Source organism: Carassius gibelio, chromosome B19 (genome assembly GCF_023724105.1).
Source record: "Carassius gibelio isolate Cgi1373 ecotype wild population from Czech Republic chromosome B19, carGib1.2-hapl.c, whole genome shotgun sequence".
NCBI classification, from domain to species: domain Eukaryota; kingdom Metazoa; phylum Chordata; class Actinopteri; order Cypriniformes; family Cyprinidae; genus Carassius; species Carassius gibelio.
In genome coordinates this window covers 26110387-26137738 of record NC_068414.1, presented here as the reverse complement: position 1 = coordinate 26137738, position 27352 = coordinate 26110387, and the positions used below count along the sequence as shown (strand labels likewise).

Here is a 27352-nt window from a genome sequence, read left to right as displayed (position 1 = left end):
GTCCAAAAATACTCTAATGTTCTGACTCTGTTCTTCAGACAACTCGCTGGTTAAGAAGCTGGGAGCTTCACCGCTGCTTAACACCTCAAGCTAAAAATGACAGTGAGCAAAATATAAGTGATATAAAGAGGAACAAACTGTTTTATATTTGTGTATTCATTTTTAGTTATGGGAACCCTGACTTTGAAGTCTTGAAAAATGTAAGTTGTTTAATTCTTAATGATGTTCCAACTAAAACTTTTTACTAATTTAATATAGAAGAGAAATAAATCTGTGGGTACAGGCACAAAAATAGAGGAATTATGGGATGTGTATCTTTTTTAACTCTCTTAAAAATGAGGAAAAAGGTCAAATCTATCGTAAGATAAGTTTTAAAACCATCCTAGATTACGGAATATAAAGAAGGAGTCCCTCATTTATGCAATTTCACAATATCCTTCTGCAATTTTTGTGTGATTTAGCAAGAATTATCACTCACTCTATCCACCAAAGCTGACAAGGCAGATCGGTCCATCAATATTTTCCTCAACAGGAGCAGGATGGAAGAACGGCTTTCAGCACACAAGTCGGCCAGTGCACAAAATCTAGCCTGCACATCTGCAAGAGCTGCAAAGAGACCATACATTTACACCCTGTAACAACCGACATTAAAGTGTCTCATTATTAGAATGGAAAAATATCCTTATAACTAGGAACTTAAAAAAAGGGAAAGAGAAATAAATCCTACTTCTGCTTCTGCACAGCTACTTTAGCAGAAAACAAAGGAACTGAAACATACCTTTTTTTAGAATAGTAAGGGGGAAACCTTCCTGGATAAGTGGACATTGACCGTCGACCTCTGACAAAGTGGGAAAGGCATTCTGGGAAATATCATCTGATTCCACCCCACTGGGCCCAACGCACAATTCTAAACTCACACACAAATCAAAACTCAGACATGGAAAGCCCAAATACATATAAAGCACATTTGTTTATATAATTCATAAAAAATAATAAAAAACACATATACATGAAAAAATAATAGTGATGAATGCAGTATTTGTTGATACATGTTATAAATAATCAAAAGGTATTGTAATGTTATTTAGCCATATTCAGTTAATGTCACTGACCGAAGTAGCCGTCACTTCTGATGGTCATTTCAATGACACTGTAAGCCATCACAGTGTCCGGTGGGATGTGAAATTTTGTCTTACAGCCATACTGAAATTTACCGCTGTCTTTCATGTAAGTCTGAAATGCCAAAGAAACAGTTCTGTGTGTGTCTCTTTTTTTGTATTATTTTTTTTCCTGTATAGCTTTAATTTATGTTTTATTTCAGTTTTAGTCATTTTAGTGCTTCTTAGTATAAAGTTTCAGAATTTCATTCAATATTTATATTTTATTTTATTTTATTTCAGCTTTAATTACTGAAAATGTTTATTTACCAATAACAACACTGAGTCAGAAAAGCAGATTTATTAATGCCATCATATGATATGATATGATAATGACATTTATTAATGCAGCTAAACTCCAGTTCTTTACACACTTGTTACAAACCTCAGTACAAAGAATCTCAGCACAGCAGGCAGCCTTCTCCCGTTCCATGTAGCAGATAAAGCAGTCACTGGTGTTTAAAATTCGCTCTTTAAGGAGGGTTAAAGTTTTTTTTTTATTGGGGAGCTTCTTGAAAAAAGAGCCTGTGAGGTCCAATTTCCTACAGGGGTCATCAAGGTCGAGAGCAGAGGAATGAATATCAAAACACATCACATTGTTATCTTATTTGAATAAAAACGTCATCATATATTCATCCGCATGCAACTCCAAACTTGTATGACTTAACAAATGTCTGATGAAAATCCAGAACTGTTTTGGACAATTTAGACATTTTTACAAATATCTCTGTTACAGAATTTGCATTACATCAGGGTGAAAAACATAAAATTTGTGAAAAATGAAAATAATAACAATAATCATTTTTTTAACTAACTGTCTTGTCAAGGGATACAGCAAGGTTCAGCTTTAGGACCTTAACTGATTTTCCAAATTATGACAAAAAAAGAAAATAATTTTATTTATATATATATATATATATATATATATATATATATTTTTTTTTTTACCTTCCATTTGTGAGCTTCACAAGCTTGGGAATATCCACAGCTTCCTTCTTAAGTGTTCCGAGGGATAAATAAAGTTTCGATGTGCTCTGTCCATTAGCATTTAGGCAGACAGCAGTAAAACCCAGCTCTACAGATCCAGCTACAAGGTTTTTATACTCTCCCTCAAACTTTACAAGCTCTTCCTCCTCACACACTGGTCAAACATAAAAAGATATTAATTTCAAAAAGGCCAGACACAAAACATATTTTGAAAAAAACAACTGTTTCTACTGAGAACATACTGAGATTGAATTTGATCTTTCAATGTACTTTCTGCTTTAATTCAATCTCTAACTTCAAACATACGTATTCACTTTGCACTTACCTGGTTTAATTGGATCCCCTTCCAGCAGGTCATTGAGTTTGAATTCTGTGGGTTTGTATTTAGTTTGCTGCCAGAACCAGGTTTTCTGGATTTTCTGCACCACCGCAAGAGGCTTTAATTTGTTGGAATTATTTAGGCTGGAAGCCGCAATAAGAGCACCCTTTGGATCTATCTGTTGGACCAGTTTCTTTGTCGCTTTTTCAAACATCCTCTGTGTAAACACATAAACAGCATTAAACCATAGTGGAAAAAGTGAACACTTTCACTGACTTTTCTAAAGATGGAAGCAAACTATATAAAAGCAGTAAACGAATTGCTGTTAATTCCCAAATATACAATACCTTATATTAAATAATAATTTCTTAGTTGTGAAATCACAGAAATATAATATATGCAAACAGCCAATCCACAGCAGATACTGAACATAATAAAACCCCCCAAAATAGCGGTGTGCTAGTGAGTTCTCTCGTCATGCCAAAATCATGAAGTAATACCAAAAACAGGAACAAATAACAGAAGACAGAACAGATGAATATGAATTGCATGGATTAGGTGAGATTAGCGAAAGGTGAAATAAATCGAATCTCACAATGAATTAACATGTCATGGACTGCTGAGAAGGGTGAAAATAGCATTTCAGCTTCATCATGCACTGCAGATGGTGGCTTGTAGGAGTTACAGATTCATCATGCTAACAGAATAAGACGGCACAAAAGCTTTGGTCTCCTGCTCTAAGGAGATTAAACTGGGGGAAAATGAGGGTAATTTTATTTGAGGACCTTCAAGTCAGTGAAACTGCCCTGACAATGGGCCAGTGAGTCTAAAGTTCCAGCTGTGTTTATTAAACAGCATTACAGAGTTATTAATAATGATGTTAAACTCTCTAGAATAATGATGTTTCCTAGGATTAAAATTCTGTCATTTATGTACGAACCTCATGTTTTCAAACCTGTTTGACCTTATTTGTTCTACCGAACTAATTTTCGCACAATGGTGCATTTGAATCCTTTCGAAGCTTGACATATTCAGTCTTTATTCATATGCAATTGCATGGAAAGAAAAGGTCATTGGAAAACAATGAAAGTGAGTAAATGATGACAGAACTTGAACTATAAAAAGTTATAAACCATGCTATGCAATGTACAAAATGAATGTTGCTCTTCAAAGATTATGTTCATACAACTTTAGTCACAAAAGAGCAGCATTAATTTCCAGACCTTTGCCAATGGCTTAACATCACATCAATGCGTTACTATTACATTCCTCAAAGTCATTCAGTCCCGCATTAAATCTTGTGTTCATGCGTAAGATTATAGAGATATATTTTTTATTTGTTTATACACACCTGTCGCTGTTAAGAGTTTGCTGGAGATACGTTGAAGATCTACAGCCAAAGGAGAGCGCAAACAGTGATAGATTATGATTTTTTTTTTAAAGAGTGTTCTCGTCGGTCAGAAAGTGAATAAACATCATCTAGTGCACGCACATTTAAACGCCTCCTGAAAGTCCCCTCACACGTAATGCGATAGCATCGCGTTTACTGGACTGTCTGCGAGGAGGAGGCGGCGCTGAACTTCAGGAGATCTAATACTTGAATATTTTGGTTTCTGGCACAAGGTTAGCTCCTGTAATCGGAATCATATGAACGCAACTATAAATAATCGTTGGGACAAGCACAGACTTGTCCTTTCATTGATTTTAACGGTTCGAGTTAATGCTAGTGAATTTTAAAGCGAGCTTTCGTTTAGTAGCTAGTCTGGTGGGTTTTCTAGATGTAATAAATAAACATTCTTACAAATAATGAACTAACTAAAATTAGTTCAAAGAACAATGTATTATAAAACCGTGATCAAACGTTGGGTTGCTTCGTTAGCAGTTTTAAAATCCAGAATAATGTTCTTGACTGGATGAAGCTTAGGTACAGAATGACAAACAAATAAATAGACGTGATAAAAAAAACAACAACTCGGATGTGATGAGGTGGTGGGTTATTTGTATAAACAAACAGCTTTGGTTATGATGAAGTAGGACATGTTTTATGTAGCTGAAGAGCGAAAATGTTACGATGAGAGATACCGGTTTCACACCATAAATATGTCTGCTATATATAATTTGCTATATGTTTTACACTACTCGTATTTGCAGAGCGGAAGCGGCTCGTGAGCTGTCCGTGCGCAGGGCGGAAGCAGCACGCACCATGTGTGCCAGCAGCAACCGCAGCTCACTGTGTATGGAACACCGTCAGCCTCGCTTTTCTTTACACTCATTTAAATTTAAACAGTGTGGGGGAGTAACTAGTTACATGCACAGAAGTTACGTAATTTAACTACAAAATAAATTTAACTGTAATCTGTTGGAGAGCGTGATTTCAACAAGTAGCCTACAACACTCTCCTGGATCATCATTCCTATCAACCAAACAGAATTTAGATATAACTTTTCAGGATATATCTGTTTTAGGCTTAAAATCAGGGTAAGGTGTTTCTAAACCCTTGTTAATCAGATATAATTTCCCACTGATTTTAGGAATAAATTATGGGTATGGTTAAGGATTGGGTTATGGTTATATTTTTGGACAATAAAGTTGATCCAGGAACATATTTTAATTATTAATTAATTTAATTAATTAAATTACAGTTAGGCTACTTATGAAAACTTTTACAATTACAAATTGCATTGACTTCTCTAAAATATGAGACTCTCCAGCGTTCAGGAGTTTAGGACATGCTTTTTCGATATATGTTTTATTTCTAATTTGGATTGATGTATGTTGGCGTATATGGTTTTACTTTTTTTCCTGTCATAGCTATGCACAGATTTCAAGAACAGCTTCTAAACTAATAGGCTATAATTTATTATGATTTTAAATCTGTATTTAATCTCAATTTAATGAATTAAAAATATCTGCTAAAATCTGATTTTGGGCTGTGCTTTAAAATTGCATTTTTATAATCTTAATTCAAGTGATGAAGGATATTGACAAGTCTGACAGTAATCAGTGTTGAGTAAAACCATTTAAAATATATATATATATATATATATATATATATATATATATATATAGATAAGTAATCAAATGTAATTAATTACATTAATAATGTTAATGACTAATAATGAAATAGTTACACTACTTAGGCTATTACATTTTAAATAGGGTAACTTGTAGTCTGTAAACTTTTACATTTCCAAAGTTATCTTCCCAGTCGAGCACCATCACACAAGCTGCCTGAACTAGGCTACACAAGTAAGTAAATGGTAATCGAAGAACATCTGACGGTCTGTGCAAAGGAGTACACAGGGTTAAACATTTAGAGAGCTTTTAGTTTTCGTGGGAATTTACCCTACAAATTCTTACAACCATAAAGGAAGAAGCTGTGGTCAGATTGCTTGAATGTTCTTACTTTATTTACACAATACCTTTTAGCTGTGTCCGCACTCATCTACTCTTCACTTCTGTACAATATGTAAAGTAACATTTGAATACTTCAAATAGGAACTCAAATGCATCAATCAGCATTTTTCAGATTTGGCAGTTGTTACAATGCTGGTTTATGTCATTGCTTCAGAATTTAGTTTGGATATCACAGTCAAACATTAATTATATAGCAATGGCTCCTGGTCAGGGAAACACCAGTGACGTTCATTGTGCGTGTATGGGTTTATGAAATGATTTCAATTTAAAAAAAAAAAAAAACCCTCAATGAAAATCCATCATGTCTAGAAAGGGGACCTTTCTTGTGTTACACAATTCCTACCAGACATTAAATGGGACAGCAAAGTTCCTTTTAGTAAACCTGATAACTTTACCTTCAAAGCTCATCATGATGTAATATCTTTTCCTACTAATTCAACTAATTTTATTGTAGTAACATAAAATAATAATAATAATAAAAAGAAAAAAAATGCAAACCATCTTCATAAAAGTTAAGCAATAAGTGACTATCCAAAAACGTCTGTATAATAAAAAAGGAAACTTTCCTTAGATTTGTGCTCACTGCATTTATTGTGCAACAAAACATGTGGTCAGTCATACACTGATGCAATCCATACCCAGTCCTCTGAAAGCAACAAGTCCTCAGTTTATAGTCTTGAAAGAAATGTGTTTATCACATCTGAAACACCGCACCCACAGTGAGACAGAACAGTTATCAAGTGTAACAGGCACGTCAAGAAGCACATGTAGACTATCACTCGCTCTCTTTAACAAACATACGCAGAAAAGGAGGACAAGCATATACATAAAACAAAATTACCATGCATTACCATTAATTGAGCCATTTCTTTCAAACATATATTTTGCATACTGTTATATTAGTTTTCTATTATTAACAAATTAAAGAAAGCTCCCTTTAAATTTGCACAAATCATCATTGTAGTATGTGCGCAAATATTTATGGATATAGTTTTTGATTTTCTATATTCCCTGATTATAAAGTGGAGTGAGTGAGTCAGCAATGGATGAATTGTGACTTTCAAACCCTTATAGTGCGAACTCTCCTGGTGTAAATCTCATTATAACATTCAGCCCAGGTCACTCAAAATAACTCAATTACTATTTTATAAAACAAAACAAATAAATGAGAAATTATATTTTATATAAAAGAACATCAAGCCTATTTTTAGGACTTAAGATTTTTTTTTTATTTGCTAGTTGACATTATTTGCATTACAAATAAGTAACCTAAATTCTCATCACTGTTATACTTTCGATTTTTTTTAGTATAGTGTTTCGTGTTTATTTTAAAGAAAAACGACTGAAAAGTAGTATAACAAATACTATCATGTTGCATAGACAGTTTAAAATTTTTATAAATTTTTTCACGTTACAGTAATGAGGATGATAATAACAAATAATGTCATAATGCAAAAAAAAAAAAAAAAAAAAAAAAAAAAAACTATAACAGTCCAAAATATAGGCTTGAACTTGGGTGAACTTCAGTGTTTGTTCTTTAAGATTCAAAATCTTATTTTCGTCTTAATATTGTGTAATTTATTTGTAATTGATTCAATTTGAGGATTTTTTTTTCATTGACTTGATTCATTAATTAATAATAAACTATTATATCCAGACACGTACAAATGTCATTGGTCAGTGCATTTTCATCTAAGCATCAACTACGCAGTTTAAGTAAGGCATAAATGTCTTTCCAGAGGTACTTTCTATCTTGTGTTGTAAAATTGTGTGTTTAACAAAGATAATTTCCAATACACAAACATCAACATATGTGCGGTAAATTAAATCCCACAGTATTCAGCAGGATTGCATACAAATAACAAATAACAGGGATCTATATACAGCCAAAGCAGAAAGTCAATGACAAATCCACTGGTGGTCACCAGAGCACAGGGAATTCTAGTTTGCTGAATCCAGGGTCTTTCCTGAGATCCCAGTAAGTGTTATTGCTCACCCAAGAGTCATCTTCAGCACGCCTGATTGAATTACAGAAATAGAATTACGAACAGAAACTCGTGATGCACCCAAAACAGCTGCATCTTTGTGTTCGGAAGAGTCACTTACTTGAAAAATCGGGGCGAGTGTGTCATGCTGTTTTCTTGCAGGACTCTCCTCCTCTCTCTTTGGAGGACTTCAATTCTTTCTTTCTGTTCTTCTGCTCCGGCAATATCACCCTCTTCAAGTAATCTTACAAAAAGAGGACCAGTAAGTAGCCAATAGCATATAATACTGGTAAAAGTTCACTTTGGGACAACACACATGCATAAATATGTCCGTACCTTTGGTCTGGTCTAAAACGGGTGTCTGTCAGAGGCAAGAGTGGCTTTAAGCCCTCCTCCAATTCATTTAACTCAGTTGCAAACTGTGTGAATCCATAGTACTGCTCATGGTTCTCAGGCATGGGATCTAGATGCACACACGTGGAGACAAAAACAGTGCTGTGTTAGCGCCCTCTTGAGGTCATTATCCACAAATACATCTGAGACAGACCAAGGAAAAGAAGTTAGACGCTTGAACCATTTAAATCCATCTAAACAGACTATTCTGGACTGTTCTGAGACTCACTTGCTCTCCAGATGCAGGTTACCGAAGGTGGTTTGCCCAGATACAAGGCCTCGCTCCATTTTCCAAACAGAGAGTGAATGACACGCCCATGTGAATCAGTGACCACACCCTCTACATCATTAGCATTCAGCCCTCCAGATCTTGACTGCATGTAGGATATGCAGTAAACAAATCATAAGTAATTATTCACACAAAATTAAAATTTGATCAAAGTTATTCCACAAGAGGAAGATGTTGGCATGATAAACACAGATGCACACGCATATATGGAATTAAAGCCTGTTTTGCATGTTTTGATGGCCCCACCTTGAGGAAAGTGACTTTGCAATGACTGATGTCTCCCATGGTGGAAGAGTGTTTGATAGACATTTCCCCATAGTGTTCGATCCAGCGCTGACCGCTCAGAATGTTATGAATGCATGAAGTGACTTTACTCCACTCGTAACGATCCCCAAAACTGAGGATGAGAGAATGGGTAAAAGAGAGCGAGAGAGCAAGATTCTGAGACATGGTGGAGAGTGCAGGGTGGAATAATGGAAGTAAATGGAATTCAGAACAATTCAGGATAAAATGAAATCACCCTGGCAGCTCTAAGTGAGTAACTCCCATGGGAACGATTTCCATGGATTTTCCCCAAAACTTATTCTTCCACCGGACATCTAATGGGCATACAGAGAATATACATCAAAATCATGCTAAATGCTAAAAGGCTTGACACTAGCAAGGTGTGCTTCACTTACCTTGCCAAAATTTGTAGTTTTTGGACTCGCAGTGACAAGCGGACACAGGTGGATGGTGACTGACCTGAGGTACACAATGTAATGGTTCATGTGAGCAAGTATACATTTGTGTTTTGGAAGAAAGAAAAAGAGAAATGTTCATGCTTACCTGTTCAGCTATGAAGCGGAAGCCCTTATCTGGCCGGAGACACTCGTATGTCTCTCCCAGTATAGGATTAAATGGTTTTCCTCCTGCTCTAGTGAACGAACACGCATATGCAGATACAGCAAAAGCTGCTATATACACCTACAGACAAGAATAGAATACATGGTTAAAGGAATAGTTCACCCAAAAACGAATTTTATTTTAGAAAATTCTCTTGTCCACAGGCTATCCAAGATGTATATGAGTTTGTTTCTTCCTTAGAACAGATTTGGACATTTAACATTTGGAACTTTAGCATTATATCACTTGCTCACCAGTGGATGGGTGCCATCAGAATGAGAGTCCAAACAGCTGATAAAGCAACACATTAATCAATGTAATAAACACCATCAAGTCCATCAGTTACCATGTTGTGAAGTGAAAAGCTGAATGTCCATTACTAATGTATATTATTTAGTAACCACCCATAATCCATATTTTGAAAACTGAATAAATCCATTCCTCTTTGATCTTTCAAAATCCACCAACAGATTTGTTTAAAACATATTCGTTTAGTTTTTTTGATCCGGACATATTTCTCTCCTGATTCAGACAAGACCGCTTTTTCACCAGAGAAAGCAGTGATTATGGTTAAAACAGATTTTAGAAATTAAAAAATTATTACAAACACACAGCATTTCACTTCACAAGACATTATCTGATGGCCTGGAGGAGTTTGGATTACTGTGATGTTTTTAGCAGCTGTTTGAACTTTTATTCTGACGGCACCCATTCACTGCAGAGGATCCACTGGTGAGCAAGTGATGTAAAGCTAAATTTCTCCAAATCTTTTTGGATGAAGACACAAGCTCATCTACATCTTGGATGGCCTGAGAGCGAGTTAATTTTCAGTAAATGTGAATTTTTGAGTCAACAATTCCTTATAACAAAAAACAGTTTTGAAGACAGAAAGACCAACAAGAATGCATGAGAACATAATTTGATTGCTCTCACCATGCGCATATGTGGGTCGTGTGTGTTTGCAGCAGTGTCCAGCAGGTGGCAGTACTCAACTTCCTCACACAGTCTCTGCAGGGTGTTCAAGGGCTCGTTGAGTTGAACAGGCATGGCAACTTTCGACAGGTCTTTACCGATGTTACTACGCAGAATACTCCACAGATTCACGCTCTCGTTCATGCGTGAACTCGGCAAGCGGTTTCGCCGCTTCACTGTGTAGTCAAGGCCATTACCTGAAGACATACACAAAAAAAAAAAAAAAAACACAAACCATTAACAAAGGCTGTAAAGAAAGGTGAAGCTTCATAAAGGTGAATTTGGACAGTGCCTCACTTAAAATCTCCTTTGCGATGCCGTTCTCATTCCTGCAATACTCTACTGACGTGCTGTCACTCACATCACTGACGTACGAATCATCATCAGACGCCTGGTCACAAAAAATACAAAATCTTTTTGATGAAAAATATATTTCATTTAGATTTTAAATCATTGACAGATGATTCATGCAAATCTGCGTTTTGAACACTTGACCACTCTGACATCATTTTCAGATGAGCTGCCAGACAGCAGATACTCTTTAGCATCAAAGAACTCTGACAGGGATTCTGGGATTGACCCTCGACTCTCACTGGACACCTGCTGCAGGAGAGGGCGTGACCCATCGAGGACATCCTGATTGGTTGAGAAAATCAAAAGAAGTCCGAATTGGCTTTGTTGATTTTGGCCAATAACAACGAAGCATATAAACACTTAAAGTCCAATAACAAATTTGTTGCCTGTATACAGTACCTTTTCAGTGATACAATCCAAAGTGTTCCTGACTCTGTCTCTTTCTGTGCAAAGGGAAGTGTACGCTGACTGAAGAGTGGAATGAACTAGTAGAAGAAAGTAAGGGTGAAAAGTGAGAAAGCAGCAAGAATGTGTAATTTCATCATGTAGTTTCCAAAATGTCAGTAGTTGATAACAATATTTCAACATTCTTTTATTTTAAAACATAGTTATTAATATAAATATTCCTGAAGCAGTGTAGCATGCATGTGAGCATTCGTACTGACCAATGCCAGCGAGGCGACAGTACTCCTCCTGCATTCGAGAGGCTTCTGTTGGTGAGTCCGGGCTATCCAGGCATGAGTCTGGTGAAACCGGCTCTGAATACATCAAGTTTGGGTGAGATACGTGCAGACGGGAAGATGAAGTGTCAGGATTTTGCTAGAACACAACAGATCAGTTAAATGAATGAGAGAGACTGGGTGATGCAGTGTCTGTGTGCGTAATGTGCAATTAGAAACAGAGCTGTTTTACCTGTTGTGTGCTTTTATGTTCCTTGCTGTAATTCTTTGATCTCCATTTTTTGTGTCCTCTTTTCTCCTTTTTAGAGCCTTCAGTCTGCGGTCACACACAAATATATACATTACTTTGTCTAAATAATGAGCGATAGATTTCTTTCAAAAATATTACATAAATCTAACCAAACCCAAATAGTGTATATTTTTGCATTTTATGCAAAAATGCTATTTAGGATTCACCTGGATGTCCTCAAATGATTGTTAATAAGATTTAATAAACCCACCCACACAGACCAGTCCAAATAATCCAAACAGCTCTACCTGCAGTAAGTTAATGGCAGGTGCTGAGAATGTTCTGTGAAGAACTTCCATATTTTTCAGCAGCAGATTTAATTCCAGCAGCCCCGACTCACACTCTGACAGATCTTAAAAAAAATAAAATAAAAAGAAATAAATAAAGTAACCATTTTTCTTTTCTTAGTGTTGCTCATGAAAACCACTACTCTAAATGTTCTCTATGTATTAGTTGTACAGTACAAGAATAATATTTCAGAATGATGTGTTAGTGCAGGTTTTTTGCACCTACCTTTGCAGCACTTCTCCATATCTTGTGAGTTTTGGCGCCAGCTATTCTTCAAAAGGGCTGAAGGCTGCTTGGAGAGAAATGAACGCTAGTAATAGAGGAAAAAATACAAAATATGTAATCTGTGTGACTTTCTGTTTCACTTGGTCATTATAATATTTCAATGTTTTTGAAAGAAGTATCTTATTTTCACTAAGGCTGTGTTTATTTGATCATAAATATAGTAATATTGTTGCAATTTAAAATGTATTTTAAAAAACTTTTAATTTTTTTAATTTTAATTAGTGCAGTCAAACGATTAATCGTGATTAATTGCATCCAGAATTTAAGTTATTATTTACTTAATATAGGTGTACAGTGTATAATTATATATACATAATAAATATACACAACACATACACATCATACATATTTTACTAATTGAAGTAATAAACTGCCTGTTTCAGGCGAAAACAGCATATCAGTGGATCTTGTTAATATTGTAACTTCCTTGGCGCTTTAGAGGTTCTTATCCTGTTGGAAGGAAGGTTGGGTCTAAAGGCTGACTTTTATACTACACTCGTGACTGCTGACTGTGTAAGGAGGGTAAATACTCGTCTGTTGGAGGTGGGCTCAGATTGCAGCTGTCGCTCAGGAGGCTCCATGGCGATCTCATTCTGACGGAATATTCGATGATGGCGTAGTTCTGTCACCCACTGTTCAAACAGATCCCGAGTCTTTGCCTGTGAATGTCACGATAAACACAGCAAATGAGAATGTGCAATCTCAAAATGAGAGTAACTAACTACAATTCAGAGCCCAGCATGTGTAGGTGAGTGGGTGCCAATACCTTGAGGTGATAGATACTGTCCTCTGTGTCCAGGTCGATACACATCGACTTCTTCTTCATGGCCATGACAGAGAGACCAACATCTATACGACCTCGTAACCTCCCCTTCTTCAGCTGAGGAATCAATCACACAATCAGGGATGAAAGAGCAACTCTGACAGGATTTAAGCAAGTTTACTCCATATAAGCCTTATAGAAAGTGTGTGGATGAGACCATGGTTTCACACTCACATCAGTTCCTGTCTTGGCATATGTAAGGATGCCCCTTTCAAGCAGGAAATATCTCTGTTAAACATAAACAGACAAAGAGAAAAGCCTTTTAGCACGCTTAGGTGAAATATCCATGTATTCAAAACCATTAAAGTCAATGATATCTTTTAAATCACCTTATGCCAGCCTTTCATGGGCCACTTTCTCTTTTTCAACAGCAAACCTTCCTGCTTCTCGGGCTTCTGAATATTTCCCGTCAGTCCGCGCAAGTCATCAACCAACTCCCAGCTGTCCTAAAAAATTAAGACAACCAAAAAGTGTTTTTTTTTTTTTATTCACGGAAGAAAAAACATGGACTTTTTCCCAAGAATGTAGTTAAAAACTACTGCTGTAGATGCTGATGATTGACAAAGGAATTGTTGGATAAAGCAGTTATTTGTTTTATTCGCGTACAAAAAGAAGTATTCTCGTCGCTTCTTAACGTTACATTTGAAACACTGATGGCAGATGGACGATTCTGACAATGTCTTTCATACTTTTCTGGACTTTGACAGTGTAATTTACTTGGCAGTCTATGGGACAGTCTCAAGCTTCCCGGGTTTTAATCCGAAATATCTTAAATTGTGTTCCGAAGAGGAACAAAGATTTTACAGGTTTGGAAAACAACATGAGGGTAAGTGATTAATGACAACATTTTTATTTTGGGGTGGAGTATCCCTTTAAGTCCTCAGTAAATATCTGAAGTGGTTTGTCTTATACCTGTCTGTTGTCTTCAGATGAGGAGTTACTCTCTTTTCGTTGTGTAAATGGTGTCATGGTTGGTGTGGAGGGTGATGTCTTGGGAGACTGCGGTACAATTTGGTCTTCTGTACTCATCTTGCAATTAATTTACTGTGGAGACAAAAAGAGAGGCAACACTCAATACAAAATTACAGCACCTGAATTACATAATATGGCCAGCAGAGAGCAACAGAGACATAGGCAAGAACAAGTGAGTGTGGCAAAGAAGATCAGGAAATGACAAGAAAATCTGTGCCCAAATAAATGAAGGTGATTTACATATTAGCATACGTGAAATATATATTTCATACCTAAACTAAATTATGAGAAGTCACATCTGCTTTATTTTCTTTCTTTTTTTCTCCCTCAAAATAATTTTTTGTTTATGTAGCAAAGATAATTTATCAGGCTTGTTTTTCATTTGAAGACACTATTTTCTCCCTCACTTGAGCTCTTTATTTGTGTGTGTGTGTGTGTGTGTGTGTTCAGAACACACTGTTTTAACTGCTCGGACATGTCCTAAACTTGGCACAGACTGTTCTCGTGTCCCTATCCTTTCTTCTTTCAGCAGACCATACAATATGTTCAAATTCACATTCATACACACACACACTCAACTCAACTTTATTGTAATTCTTTCACATACACATTATACAGAAGAGCGAAATGTCCTTTCTGATTAACAAAGTTGCAAGACTGACAAAAGTATACTTACACGTTCATGATAACAGGAATGTAAACATAAGAGCACATTAAACATAACATAAGAGCATAAAAAGAATACAGCAACATGACAAGAGCAATAAATATGAGGTAGGAATGTAAAATTGTAGTAATGTGACAAATGTTAGAATTGAAAGAATAAAGTGCTAGTGCACAATTGAGTTGGCTCAGAGCAGACAAAATACTGTTAAATAATGTGCATATGCACCGTGTCTTTAGCGCACATAGGAAGCGTGATTGTGGATGTATGTAAACTGACCATTTTGCAGTTGTGCAAAAGTGTCCATAGTGCACAGCAAAGTTAAAGTGAAAGTGCAGATGTATGTGAATGTCCGTTGGAGTGTTGTTTTCTGGAGGCATGGGATGGGAAGGCTGTATCAACTTATTTAGTATGGTATCAGCTTATTCAGGATTCTGACAGGCTGGGGGAAAATGCTGACATGCAGGTCCTGAAACTGCGTAGTCTCCAGGCCTGATGGCAGGATGACTACGCAGGGAGGGGTGAGATGAATCCTTCACAATGGCAGAGGCTCTGTGTACACCCGTGCCTGGAAGATGTCCTGGATAGAGGGGAGGGAGACCCCTATGATCCTCTCAGCTGTCCTTACTATGCGCTGTAGGGTCTTGGGTTCTGGTGTTTTGCAGTTTCCAAACCACACAGTGATACAGCCAGCCAGGACGCTCTCCACAGTTTCTCTGTAGAAGGTGGTGAGGATGGGTGGTGGAAGGCTGGCACTCTTCGGTTTCCCCAAGAAGTGAAGATGTTGTTGTGCTTTCTTCACAGTGGAGTTGGAGTTGATGGACAGGTGAGTTCATCACAGATGTGCACACTAAGAAACTTGGTGCTTCTGACTCTCTACACAGCAGCAGCTGATGAGCAGAGGAAGATTGTCAGTTGAAGTTCTCCAGAAATCAACAGAGACAGATTGTTGTTGTGGCACCAGCTCAAACGTTATTCCACCTCCTCTTTGTAGGGTGTTTCGTTGTCGTTGCTGATGAGGCACACTACTGTAATGTCATCAGCATACTTGACATTGAGGTTAGATTCTGACTTGGCTGTGCAGTCATGGCTGAGCATCGTGAATAGCAGTGAACTGAGCACACAGCCTTGAGGGGCACCTGTGCTCAATGTGATGGTGCATGACGTTCTGCCACCCATGCGCACTGACTGTGGTCTCTCTGTCAGGAAGTCTAGAATCCAGTTGCAGAGTGGCATCTTGAGACCCAGTAGGGAGTTTACTCACTAGTTGCTGGGGGATGACTGTATTGAATGCTGAGCTAAAGTCAATGAACAGTATTCTGGCATTTGTGTATTTTCTGTCCACATGGGATAAGATGGAGAGCAGCGTGTAGAAGCGGTTGGGTCGGTATGCAAATTGTAGAGGGTCCAGTGATGAGGGCAAAGTGGAGTGAATGTGTCTTAACCAGATGTTGAAAGCACTTCATTGTGATGGGAGTCAGCGCTACAGGGAGGTGATCAACAGATATCAACAGACGTGTCACTGTTGACTTCTAAGGCACTGGGATGATGGTGGTCTTTTTGAAGCATATAGGGACCACAGCCTGGCTCAGGAAGATGTTGAAGATGTCTGTGAAGACATCTGCCAGCGGGTCAGATGTCTCTCGTGTGTATGCAATTAAGAGCAAAAACAGGTGATGTTTCTCTCTGTCTGAATTTGAACTTAGTTCAAATTTAAACTTTAACAGATCACATTTAAGGGTCATAAACATGTTTTTAATACGATAACAAACATATGTCTGTGTTGCATATGGTACAAAACTAGTACAGTGCTTATCTACATCAGCAGTGTGCCTTGACTGTTCATGTGTGACCTTTTTGCAATGACAAAGTTGAAAGGGAGTTCTTTCTGAAACAAGAGTTTGTTTGCATGCTGCAGAAATGTGTGGTTTCTCCCACAACAGAGAAACAGGCTTTCAATCAATAACTAAAACTGTTGCAACATCTTGCATGCAACATTTTTATGGAAGAGTTTCTAGATTTATGGATATGTTGTCAGGTGATTCATCCATCCACTTTGAGCACATTTAACAGATCAGATATATTTTTGTGCATCAGTGTGACCGCTTAACAGTCTCAAAAGTTATTACAAATGTAAGAGCTTATTCACATATGGCTCAGAATATAGATATGTGCATCAAGTTATTAAAAATGCAAAAGCTCATTAACATATGTGACCCTGGATCACAAAACCAGTTTTAAGTCGCTGCGGTATATTTTTAGCAATAGCCAATAAAACATTATATGGGTAAAAATTTTTGATTTGTCTTTTATGCCAAAAATCCTGGATATTAAGTAAAGACCATGTTCCATGAAGATATTTTGTAAATTTCCTACTGTAAATATTATAGATCAGTGATCAAAACTTAATTTTAATAAATAATATGCATTGCTAAGAATTTATCTGGAAAACTTCAAAGGGTAATTTCTCAGTATTTTATATCTTTGCACCCTCAGATTCCAGATTTCAAATAGTTGTATCTCTGACAAATAGTCAAATACTAACAAACCATACATCAATGGAACGCTTATTTCAGCTTTCAATGCTTTATATTCAGCTTTCAGATGATGTATAAATCTCAACTTTGAAAAATTGACACTTAAAAGACTGGTTTTGTGGTACAGGGTCATATATACTATTTGATTTATACAAATTGTCAATGTAAACCACAAATAAAAATGGCTCAGAATACACTTGTGCACAAAATTATAGATACAAAATGGCCCTTTTTGAGTGTTTATGAAATTTACTGCGCATTTACAAAATGTAATATTTATGAATTTTGGATGCAAGAGTGAGTCAGCAGCATATTTGTATATTTGTGCATTAAGTTATTAAAAATGTAAAAGCTTGTTCACATACAATTTGACGCTCATTTATGATATAAAGTAGGAACGACAGTGGCTCAGCATACATTTAGTACATTAAACTAAATACAGAAAAAAAAAGTATTGTAAATTTGTATAAAGCATTTCTGAGATGTTTTGAAACCCATACCTCCAATAATGAACCTGACTGGAGCACATTTTTTGGAGGGTTCATGACACTTTAAGTTGACATCGCAATGCCAAACTGTAGAAGTAACAAAGTCTAAATGTGAAAATATGATCTGACATTTAATTTGTGAGACGTCTTCAAATTTTACAAATGGGTCTAACCCACTCACAGATACACTGATCAAACTTAAACAAAATATCTCATTCAAACACAACCAGCAAACTATTTGTGACCACAGACATCTAATAAAATGACTTTACCATACATCCACACCAAGCAACACACGTGTCTTATTTGCATACACAGTAAAATCTTTAGGATAAAAGCACTGGGAACATGTGGATAGGACAGAACGACACCACAGCCTACTAATGCTCAGGTCATTCTCATGATATGAGTCACAGGGCAAATTTGTGGTGAATAGACAGACCACACACACAAAAACTCCTCTTGTATTTGTGAGCCTCTCTAGCCTTAGGATAAACATGTTGTTATTCCACACATACACTCACAGTAAGTTTCCGAGTATTCAAGGGCATTCACTTACTTGCTTCTTTTTTAATTTGTGTGTTTGAGAATTTATATGTAAATACCAGTAACTCCAGCTCCAGGTTACTGAACTCAAAGTCAGATTTTTGTTTAGTTTGCAAAGCCAGACTTGTCTAAAGCCGGACTGAGGTATGCAGTTGGTGTTTAGGGAGAAATGAATTCCTGTGGTTTCGTATCTCCTCATTTGTACACACTACAAACATCTCAGCCAGATTTGCCCTGCATGCTAGGTTTTAAATATATACATTAGGTTATTTGCATTTCTGCTAATCAGTCAAAATGTGTTACTAAATCTCCTGTGATAAACTCATAAAATCTTCAAGACTTTAAAAAGGAGACTCTCCAAGCTTCCTTGTCCCTTGTGCAATTATAGGCTCCCACGGTCTCTTTTCAAAGGGAGAGTCAGAAAGACATGCAAATACAGAAAGGCAGGGTTTTCCTTTAACCCCTTTGTTTCCTATTATTATGCTGAGAACCGATTCAAAAGACAGCCACACCACACAAATACTACAGGGATAATGGAGTTAGCCATGACGCAAAGTGGGATAAAATTACTGATCTGAACAGCCTTGAGTGATCTGTGAGCATGTTTTATAAAAAAAGCACACAGTCTTCAGTGTCACATGATCCTTCAAAAATCATTTTAATTCCTTTGCATATGGGTGTAAGTGTTCTACGTAAAATTACAATTGAACCACTGATGTCACATGGACTGTTTTACCAATGTCCTTGGTATGGGAAGATTTCAGTTACTTTGCTCCCTATGAAAGGTCAGAAAGCTCACGGATTTCATCAAAAATATCTTAACTTGTGTTCTGAAGATGAATGAAGGTATTAAGGGTTTGGAACGACATTAGGGTTAATGATTGATGACAGAATTTTCATTTTTGAGTAAACTATACCTTTAACCTTAATGCCCTAAATTACTGACATGCATATTTACATGTGTATATTAACTTTGCATGTGTGACATTGAGAACAGGTTGTCTTGTCTAATGAGGGTGAGTAACCTATGATTCACACTTCACAGGAGAAAAGAATGCCAGCACAGTATGGTCAGAGTTAGTTGTAGGGCCAAACAATGCAAAACCATCAACGGAAAATGGCAATGTCTATACTTTAATGGAGTGTGAAAATATAGAATGTGTGTGCAAGTAGTAATGTGTGTACACACACACACACACACACACACACACATATATGCACAAAATATAAGGACTGGCCCTTTATAATAGATGCCAATCATTAACTTAGTCAGTACAGTAAATGGGCTATAGGGTGAGGGCTGTACATTAGGGCAAAGGAAGTATGGATGTGTTTGAGTACATTTAGGAAAAACTTACTGAAACAACCCATAAGCCACATAATTCAATTCAAAACAAGTAATGCCTTCAGTTAAGTCCCACTTAACCACAGTGATCGTGATGACAAAATAATGGGGAACAATATTTGACAATGTTCCTTATGTTTGACAATGCTCCTTGTGGTCTAAAAATAAATAATTAACCATATTAATGGTACTTAAAACTACATAAAATGAGAGGTAAAACTATTATACAACACAATATTTGCATTTAGCAACATTAAAGTGGAACACAAAATAAGATAGTAAGCAGAATGACTACCTCAGTTACCTTTCATTTTCATTGCACATGAAGAAAAAAATGAACTGAAAGAGAATAGTGACTTGAGGCTGTTCTAGCAAACATATAATTTTCTGTATACAGAAGAAAGGAAGCCATACCAATATGGTAAACGACGACAGAAGTTTTATTTTAGGGTGTACTGTCGCTTTAAAGTCAGTACAAACCTTTTAAAAGTTTAACATGGCTCCATTGAAGACACATTACACCATTGCCAATTTGAGATTACTTACAGGAAGCAATATTTGACGTCGTAACCAATTAAATGAATAAAAAAAAAATACACACAAGATATAAAACGCAATATTTGCATTCCAGGCGCCATCTGAACTCTTGTACGCGATGCGGGTCTCTTTTTGTTTCCACAGCAACGCGATGCGACGATGGCTTTAAACAAACAAATCAATCACAAAAACCATAAACATCTCACCTGAGGTCAAACGACAAAAAGAAAAACTACGTAAAATTAGGCCCATCGATGAGTCAGTCTATCCATTATGAGGTAACAAAACGGAACTTTCAAGGGTTTCTAAGACTACAGTCATAAACTCAAAACAAAGCGATGAGTGGTGATCAGGGCTGCAGTATTAACCAAACGCACTTTTATAATCATATTATTCATATTCCATTGAAAGGTAAGAGGTTTCCCACAGTAAAAGTGAATATGAATCACAGTTACAATACTTCTCTTACAACAAGCTAGGACTTGTTTGATAATTCAAAGATAGATTTAACACAAACTCAGTGCCTACCGGGGTTGCCAGGTTTAGAGTGACAGCGTGGCGCAACGGCTCCGTCTTCGTGTCACTGACGGTCCACTTCTAAAAACTCCTTATCAGCACATTTATACTTTGGACCAAGTGACTGTCATCGGATTCGCCATCGCACTTCTTCTACCTGCCGAAGTCATTTCTTAGGTAACTTCGCTTCTGGAAAGGTTATATCGCGAACGAAATGTCCGTGACGCACTGATGTAATCCGAGAGCAAAGCGGAAGGTGGAAGCGACCGCAGGTTTTAAGTTCTCGGCTTCCAGTTCCTCCAGCTCAGGTTTGAACCTCGAACTGTGTTTTGAGTTCCGCGGTGAGGTGAGCACGAGGTGGGCGGGGCATAAGGGTGATTGACGTTTAGGAAGCCAATTAAAATCCACCGAATTGTGATATGTAGCCTATCGAGAAACGGCATTTTAAAACACAACAGAGATCATTGTGTAATTCAGGTACGCATAGGTAAGTGGTTCATCTATCTATCTATCTATCTATCTATCTATCTATCTATCTATCTATCTATCTATCTATCTATCTATCTATCTATCTATCTATCTATCTATCTGTCTATCTGTCTGTCTGTCTGTCTGTCTGTCTGTCTGTCTGTCTGTCTGTCTGTCTGTCTGTTACAGTCAAATTAGTCGAACCATCTACTAACCCAGAGAATAACCAGGTATTGGGTGGGCAATATAAGTATTTTGTGAGGTTAACATAAGCTCTAACGAAAGCAATAGGGAATCCGTGATGCTGTGGTTTAATTTATGCTAGACAAATCTGCTCTTTTGCATTTCATCCCAGGGTTGCCTTAACGACAAAGGTTTTAGTTCAGTGCCAACACCCATCTACAATAGAAAGGGAATCCTCCCTTCAGTGGAATGTACCAAACCAGTGAACCTGACACAGGTATGTTTTAAAATAGTCATATTTACACATGAGTGCAGCACTTTAAACACTGAAGTGTAATTGACGTCATGTTGTCAGCTCTGGGAAATGAGCACTGAAACTAGTGTTTTCCCATGACAGTTGGCTACAAGTACAGCATATGGAAACTATGATGAAAATATGACATCAGATGTTTTTGTGTGCCATTTCTTTGCCTTCTTTTCCTCATCTATGTCTAGTTTAGACAATTTATTTAGCAAGACAAATCATTAACTTCTCTGTGAGAAACACTTTGCTTAAGATAATTAAAACCATTTGAAAATATCTACAAAAAGATAAATATAAAACAATGTATTATTTTTTTCTCTGTTTTATTCATTGGCTGACGCATGAACACAAAGGAAAACACTTAGTACAACATATGCACAAAATTTCTATAATGCCATTATTTTAACAGACGTACATATGCAGGAAGTGTAAATGACTACTTCATGTTAAACGGATTAGGATTTAATTAAGATTAAATTGAGTCTGTGTGGATTATAAGCAGAAACATGTCCATTCATTCACCCTTCCAGGTCTAATGGATTAGGTACTTTGAGTCCAAAAAAGGCAGAAAATATAACAGAATGGTAATTACATACAATACATTAGCTACATAGTGATTATATGATACTTTAAATAGTTTAAATAGCCAAATGTGTTGTATGTTATTTGATGGCATGAATGAAACATCAGAAGAAGTTTTATGTATATGCAAAACATCCAATGAAATGTCCCAAAATGTGAATATCATAGTTGTGAAGGAGTGGATGCCGAATTGCCATATCCTTTATATCCTTTTAACAACCTGGAGCTGAACACGCTCAAAACAGTGGAGATGATCGTGGACTTTAGAAGAAACCCCCCTGCACTCCCCCCACTCAGCATCATGAACAGCACTGTGGCTGCAGTGGAGTCATTCAGATGGGAACCACCATCTCTCAGTACCTGAAATGGGATAATCACATTGAATCCATTGTGAAAAAGGCCCAACAAATGTTGTACTTCCTTCGCCAGCTGAGGAAGTTTAACCTGCCACAGGAGCGGCTAAATCAGTTCTACTCAGCCTTCATTGAGTCTGTACTGTGCACTTCAATAACTGTCTGGTTTAGTTCAGCTACAAAATCAGACATCAGAAGAGAACGGTTCGGACTGCTGAAAGGATTATTGGTGCACCCCTGCCCACCCTTCAAGAGCTGTATATATCCAGAGTGAGGAAAAGGGGTCAGAAAATCCCTCTGTATCCCTCACATCCAAGTTACCCCATCTTTGAACTTTTGCCATCTGGCCGGTGCTTCAGAGGCGCAAATACCAGAGCAGTCAGGCACAAGAACGTTTCTTTCCCCAGGCAATCTACCTCATGAACAGTTAAATGTTCCCCAATTATGCAATAAAAATGTGCAATATCCTTATATTTATTTGTTACACCTCCATCCTAGTACATCCCTGCATCTTACTTAATACTATTCCATTACCATTTATAGCACAATTGTTTATACACTTACTTATTTGCAAAGGACTTTTTTAGTCTGTGTGTTGTCTCTGTGTACTGGAAGCTTATGTCAGCAAAACAAATTCCTTGTATGCGCAAGCTTACTTGGCAATAAAGCTCTTTCTGATTCTGATTCATATTGAAATTAATTATATTTTTACATTATTTCTTGTTTGACTATTAATCAAGTTATGGCAAGAGTGAAATGTGTAAATGGTAAATAGTAAATGGTAAATTTACTACTCTCTAGGATGATGACTTCATAGTGTGTGTGTAACGAACCATACTGATAAAATTCTAGCTAGAGCTAGGTGGCCTTGAAGTTCTGATAAGTTTTATACATATGTGTGTTAGTATCTGTCTGTACAGGGAGAAGCTCAGACAGTCCCAGGACAAACATTCAACGATATACGTCTATGGAGAGTTTATCTAGGTTTTGGAACCAATCATAATATTGTTGACTAATGCATTGATGCAAGTAGTATCCTTTGTCAGGGTATAATTGTTGCTGATTTTGAATTGTACGCAGAGCGGCCTACGAACTCCATCGAGGGTACTGAAGCTGACTTCTGCTGATGAAACTGCAAACTCTTTTCCTCAAGTAAAACTATTATTAATTGTACGCATCTCTGACTCCTGGTCTTCATTCATCATATCTGGTCCTTCGGTTTTAATTCCCCTACAGTTGTCATATATCATGCATTTATATAATCTGAATATTTGATAGGTTGATCTGAGCAGATGTTACAAAAACCATGAATTACTACTGAGGAAACAGTGAACTCTGCTGGTGTACTGGAGAATTGTTAGGTGCAGTACAGTTGATCCGTAAGAAATGTATTTCATTCATAATAAGACGTTTTATATATATATATATATAATTACATTTAGTCATTTAGCATACGCTTTTACTTTTTTTAACTTACAAATGAGGACAATGGAAGCAATCAAAAACAACAAAAGAGCAATGATATATAAGTGCTATAACACATCTCAGTTAGCTTAAACGCAGAACACGTAGCAAGGGCTTCTAAATAACATAATAATATAAACATAAAAAGAAAACAGATAGAATAGAAAAGAATAGAGCAAGCTAGTGTTAGAGGTCTTTTTTATTCTTTCCAAACAACACCAAAGCAATGCTGAAATAGGTTTTCTAGATTTATTTCTTAATGTATTAGTGAGTCCATTTAGGTTTGGACCAACTGTGTTTCCCTCCAGCTTCAACAGTGTGATACTGAGAGCATTTATGAACCAATATCTTATTTCCTTTTTCTGTCTTCTCCCATTTTAATGCTCACAACAGATGGATCTGAATAAAAAGAAATTATCTTTGTCTACAAAAATTTAATGAACATCGATTGAATAAAATATTGAGAACTAAAGTCTTTCTGTAAACGTTAAATAGATACTGACATTTAAGAGTTATCTTAAGCTAATATACCGTAACAACATTTGTTGTGTATAATCTTAATGTATTACCGTAGTAGGCTTGTATTAAATGACAGACGTCATGCACCTTTTCTGCGCTACGAATACTCAGATATGTTACTATCATTATTTTATCAAATTTCACTCATTTAAATGCCATGGCTAACTGCCAACATGTTTCACCAATCCAGTTCTCAGTTTCTGAAACCTTTTTTTTTTTCTTTCACAAATACATCCTCAAAATCAGTCTGACCATGGTGGATGTGAATATCCTACATTTAATTGTACTTTTAGGTGTATTTTTGGAACATAGAATGGATTCAGTAACTGAACATAAAAATTAAATGTTTTCCTTAAGTTATAAACAAGACTAAAAAATTATTTTAGTACATTTTACAAGACAATATTTTTTTCAGTGTTAGAATTTGGGGGATCATCTATTAGTAATAAAATGTGGTTTATCTGTTTTGTTATTTGTAACAGATTGTAAACTGCTCAGTTGTCGGACAATCAAGTCTTTTTCTCTTCATGTATATGTATATGACTGCTACTGCTCATTTTGATTTGGGAGTTTGTATTTTTTGTGAAATTTATTTCAACATATATATTTTATTAGGTAAATGCAACACAATTTTAGATAATCTTCTTACACCCAGTGTTTGTTGTAATCTGTTTGTTATGAATAAAAGATTAGGAAATTGACCATGTGTTATCCAGTTAAGACATTTGTGCAGGTTTTGCACATCGCTGATGCAGTTAGATGCTTTGCGAAATAATGTAGGCCTACTTCAGTTGCTATATAGTTTGCATAGCAAGAGAACTGCTATATGTAGGTTGTGTGAAGTTTCACCTCATGAGTTTTTGTGAAACTAAACTCATGAGGTGAATACTGGAGGTCAAAAAACTGAGAGCAAGGAATGGTTTTGATATTGCAAACACCAGTTCTCTTTTATGTAATTTGTTCCCTGCAGGTTGAAATCGCTTTCCAGGGGGAAGGCGGGGATGTCTCTTGGTTGAAAACTCTGCAAAGCAGGGAGGGATCATATATCTTCTGCATCCTGTGCACTTATATGAGGTATGTTTTTTATCATTATTCTTGGTTAGATGTGTGTGTGTTCAGCAAATCATTGGTCAAATGGCATGTCTCACTGTTCCTCGGCAACCTGTAACAGGCCATCTTGTAGAGAATCAACATCAAACATTCCAGTTAATTAAAGAATGTTTTTATAACACCTCGACCTCATTAAGCATTGTATGCGGAGTGCATTTGCAGGAGAATGACTGGAGAAACCTCTTGTGAAACATATATAAATAATAACACAATGTCACAAGTGTCACATAATTTACTCTAACAGTTTACAAGCAGGCAAGTACAGATGCAAATGCATGAAGAGAATAGGAAATTCATAAAACTGGTGAACAAATCATCTCTCATAAACAGCTGTTGTTTGTGGGCTCCGTTAGTCTAAAACTGTGTAGTCTTTGTTCTTTACAGTTTCTTCTACAGAGTCTTCTACTGTTTCAAGCATGTAGTCATGGACTTGAGTCCTGTGAGAGAAATCAAATAAAGCAATTTGTTAGAAATTCAATGAAATTAATACATTATATATAAATTATATTTAAAATAAAATCACCCAAAATCTGTTACAATTACAATTACACAGAAATATTCAAGTGTACCTTTCTTTTGGAAATGGTGATTCAGGTGTGCGTTTGTAGAGAGTCAATGCACGGAAAGGGTCTAAAGGAAATATGTTCCTCCTCCCAAACCTTTGCGGTAGGGTGGCTGAGAGTCCGGTCCCTGAGCGCGGACACATTGTGCAGGACCGGCCGAAGCGCTGAGGGAGGTTGATATTGGATTTAGCACGTTCCCTTGGGGTATTCTCTGTATCCCGCCCGAAGCGAAGGGGGAGGTTGGCATGCAGGTGTGTTGGTTTGGTTATTTTGGGGTGAAGTCGCAGGATGGTGGGAGAGCTCACACGGCCGCTGGTTGGAGCTACATTAAGAGTGAAGTCTTCTATCTCCAGACTCCGGGGAATCTCTTGAGCATTCTTTGACAACAACAACGTAGCAGAAGAAATCAGTGGACTGTGCTCATACACTAGTCACTGATGTCACTTTTTCATTCACTGTTTTTCAAATGGACAATTATTATAGTTTTTTATTATGTTTTTATTTCCTCATTTACACTTTCAAATTAAATCAGAAGTATAGATGATACTTACAGTAACTGGACCTATTTCTTTACATTTCTTATAACTTTGCATTCTTATCACTCTACAGTCAACTTAATTAAAAAAAAGATTATTCTATAATATTATATATGAAGCCTTAGTAGATCAAAGATAAAGAAAACAACAATAACAATCATCATCATCATCATCATCATCATTTTAATAAAAAAAACAAAAAACATTTTAAATTATATTATTTTATGACGGTGCCACCCCATGTAATGACGTTTTTTTAATCCTATTTGATATGAAGACTTATATCAAAGTCTATTATGTATTGGGCAAATTACTTTATCCACAATTCCACACATACTGTTTATTTCAACCCAAAAATAGTAAAGGAAGTAAAGAAAAAGAAAGAGTGTTAAGCACTTACCTCAAGAAACTGTCCCCATGTAAATCTATCAGGATCACTGTCATCAGGAAGTGGCCACCTGATTGCCGTCACCTCCCTCAGCATGAAGCTGCTCAGGGTGCCGAGGGCTAAAAAGACAAGAGTGAAGTAGGACATCTTACAA

The 27352-nt window shown here is 36.6% G+C and overlaps 1 protein-coding gene and 1 long non-coding RNA gene across 3 annotated transcripts; one reads left to right on the top strand and one right to left on the bottom strand.

The window, feature by feature from the left end:
* Positions 1 to 2499: 2499 nt before the first annotated feature.
* Positions 2500 to 21011, bottom strand: LOC127978920 (oxysterol-binding protein-related protein 3). Of its 2 annotated transcripts, none has more exons than XM_052583925.1 (22): positions 20741 to 21011; positions 14036 to 14167; positions 13453 to 13569; positions 13298 to 13351; positions 13067 to 13180; positions 12831 to 12959; positions 12241 to 12325; positions 11976 to 12079; positions 11671 to 11754; positions 11424 to 11577; positions 11158 to 11243; positions 10909 to 11040; positions 10702 to 10795; positions 10366 to 10601; positions 9376 to 9513; positions 9228 to 9291; positions 9068 to 9146; positions 8794 to 8944; positions 8488 to 8632; positions 8202 to 8328; positions 7987 to 8109; positions 2500 to 2680 (listed from the first exon to the last, which is right to left on the bottom strand). In XM_052583925.1, the coding sequence occupies exons 2-22, from the start codon at positions 14150 to 14152 to the stop codon at positions 2638 to 2640; spliced, it is 2376 nt and encodes a 791-aa protein (XP_052439885.1). In that variant the 5' UTR covers positions 14153 to 14167; positions 20741 to 21011; the 3' UTR covers positions 2500 to 2637. The 2 variants fall into 2 exon arrangements, with proteins under 2 accessions (XP_052439885.1, XP_052439884.1); XM_052583924.1 differs by lacking the exon at positions 2500 to 2680 and adding an exon at positions 5856 to 7898 and having other exon boundaries at positions 20741 to 21007.
* Positions 21012 to 21063: 52 nt separating this feature from the next.
* On the top strand, positions 21064 to 25673 carry LOC127978923 (uncharacterized). Its single transcript, XR_008158671.1, has 3 exons — positions 21064 to 21215; positions 21552 to 21656; positions 25572 to 25673. It is a non-coding gene; the product is annotated as an uncharacterized LOC127978923 (long non-coding RNA).
* The last annotated feature ends 1679 nt before the right edge of the window (positions 25674 to 27352 follow it).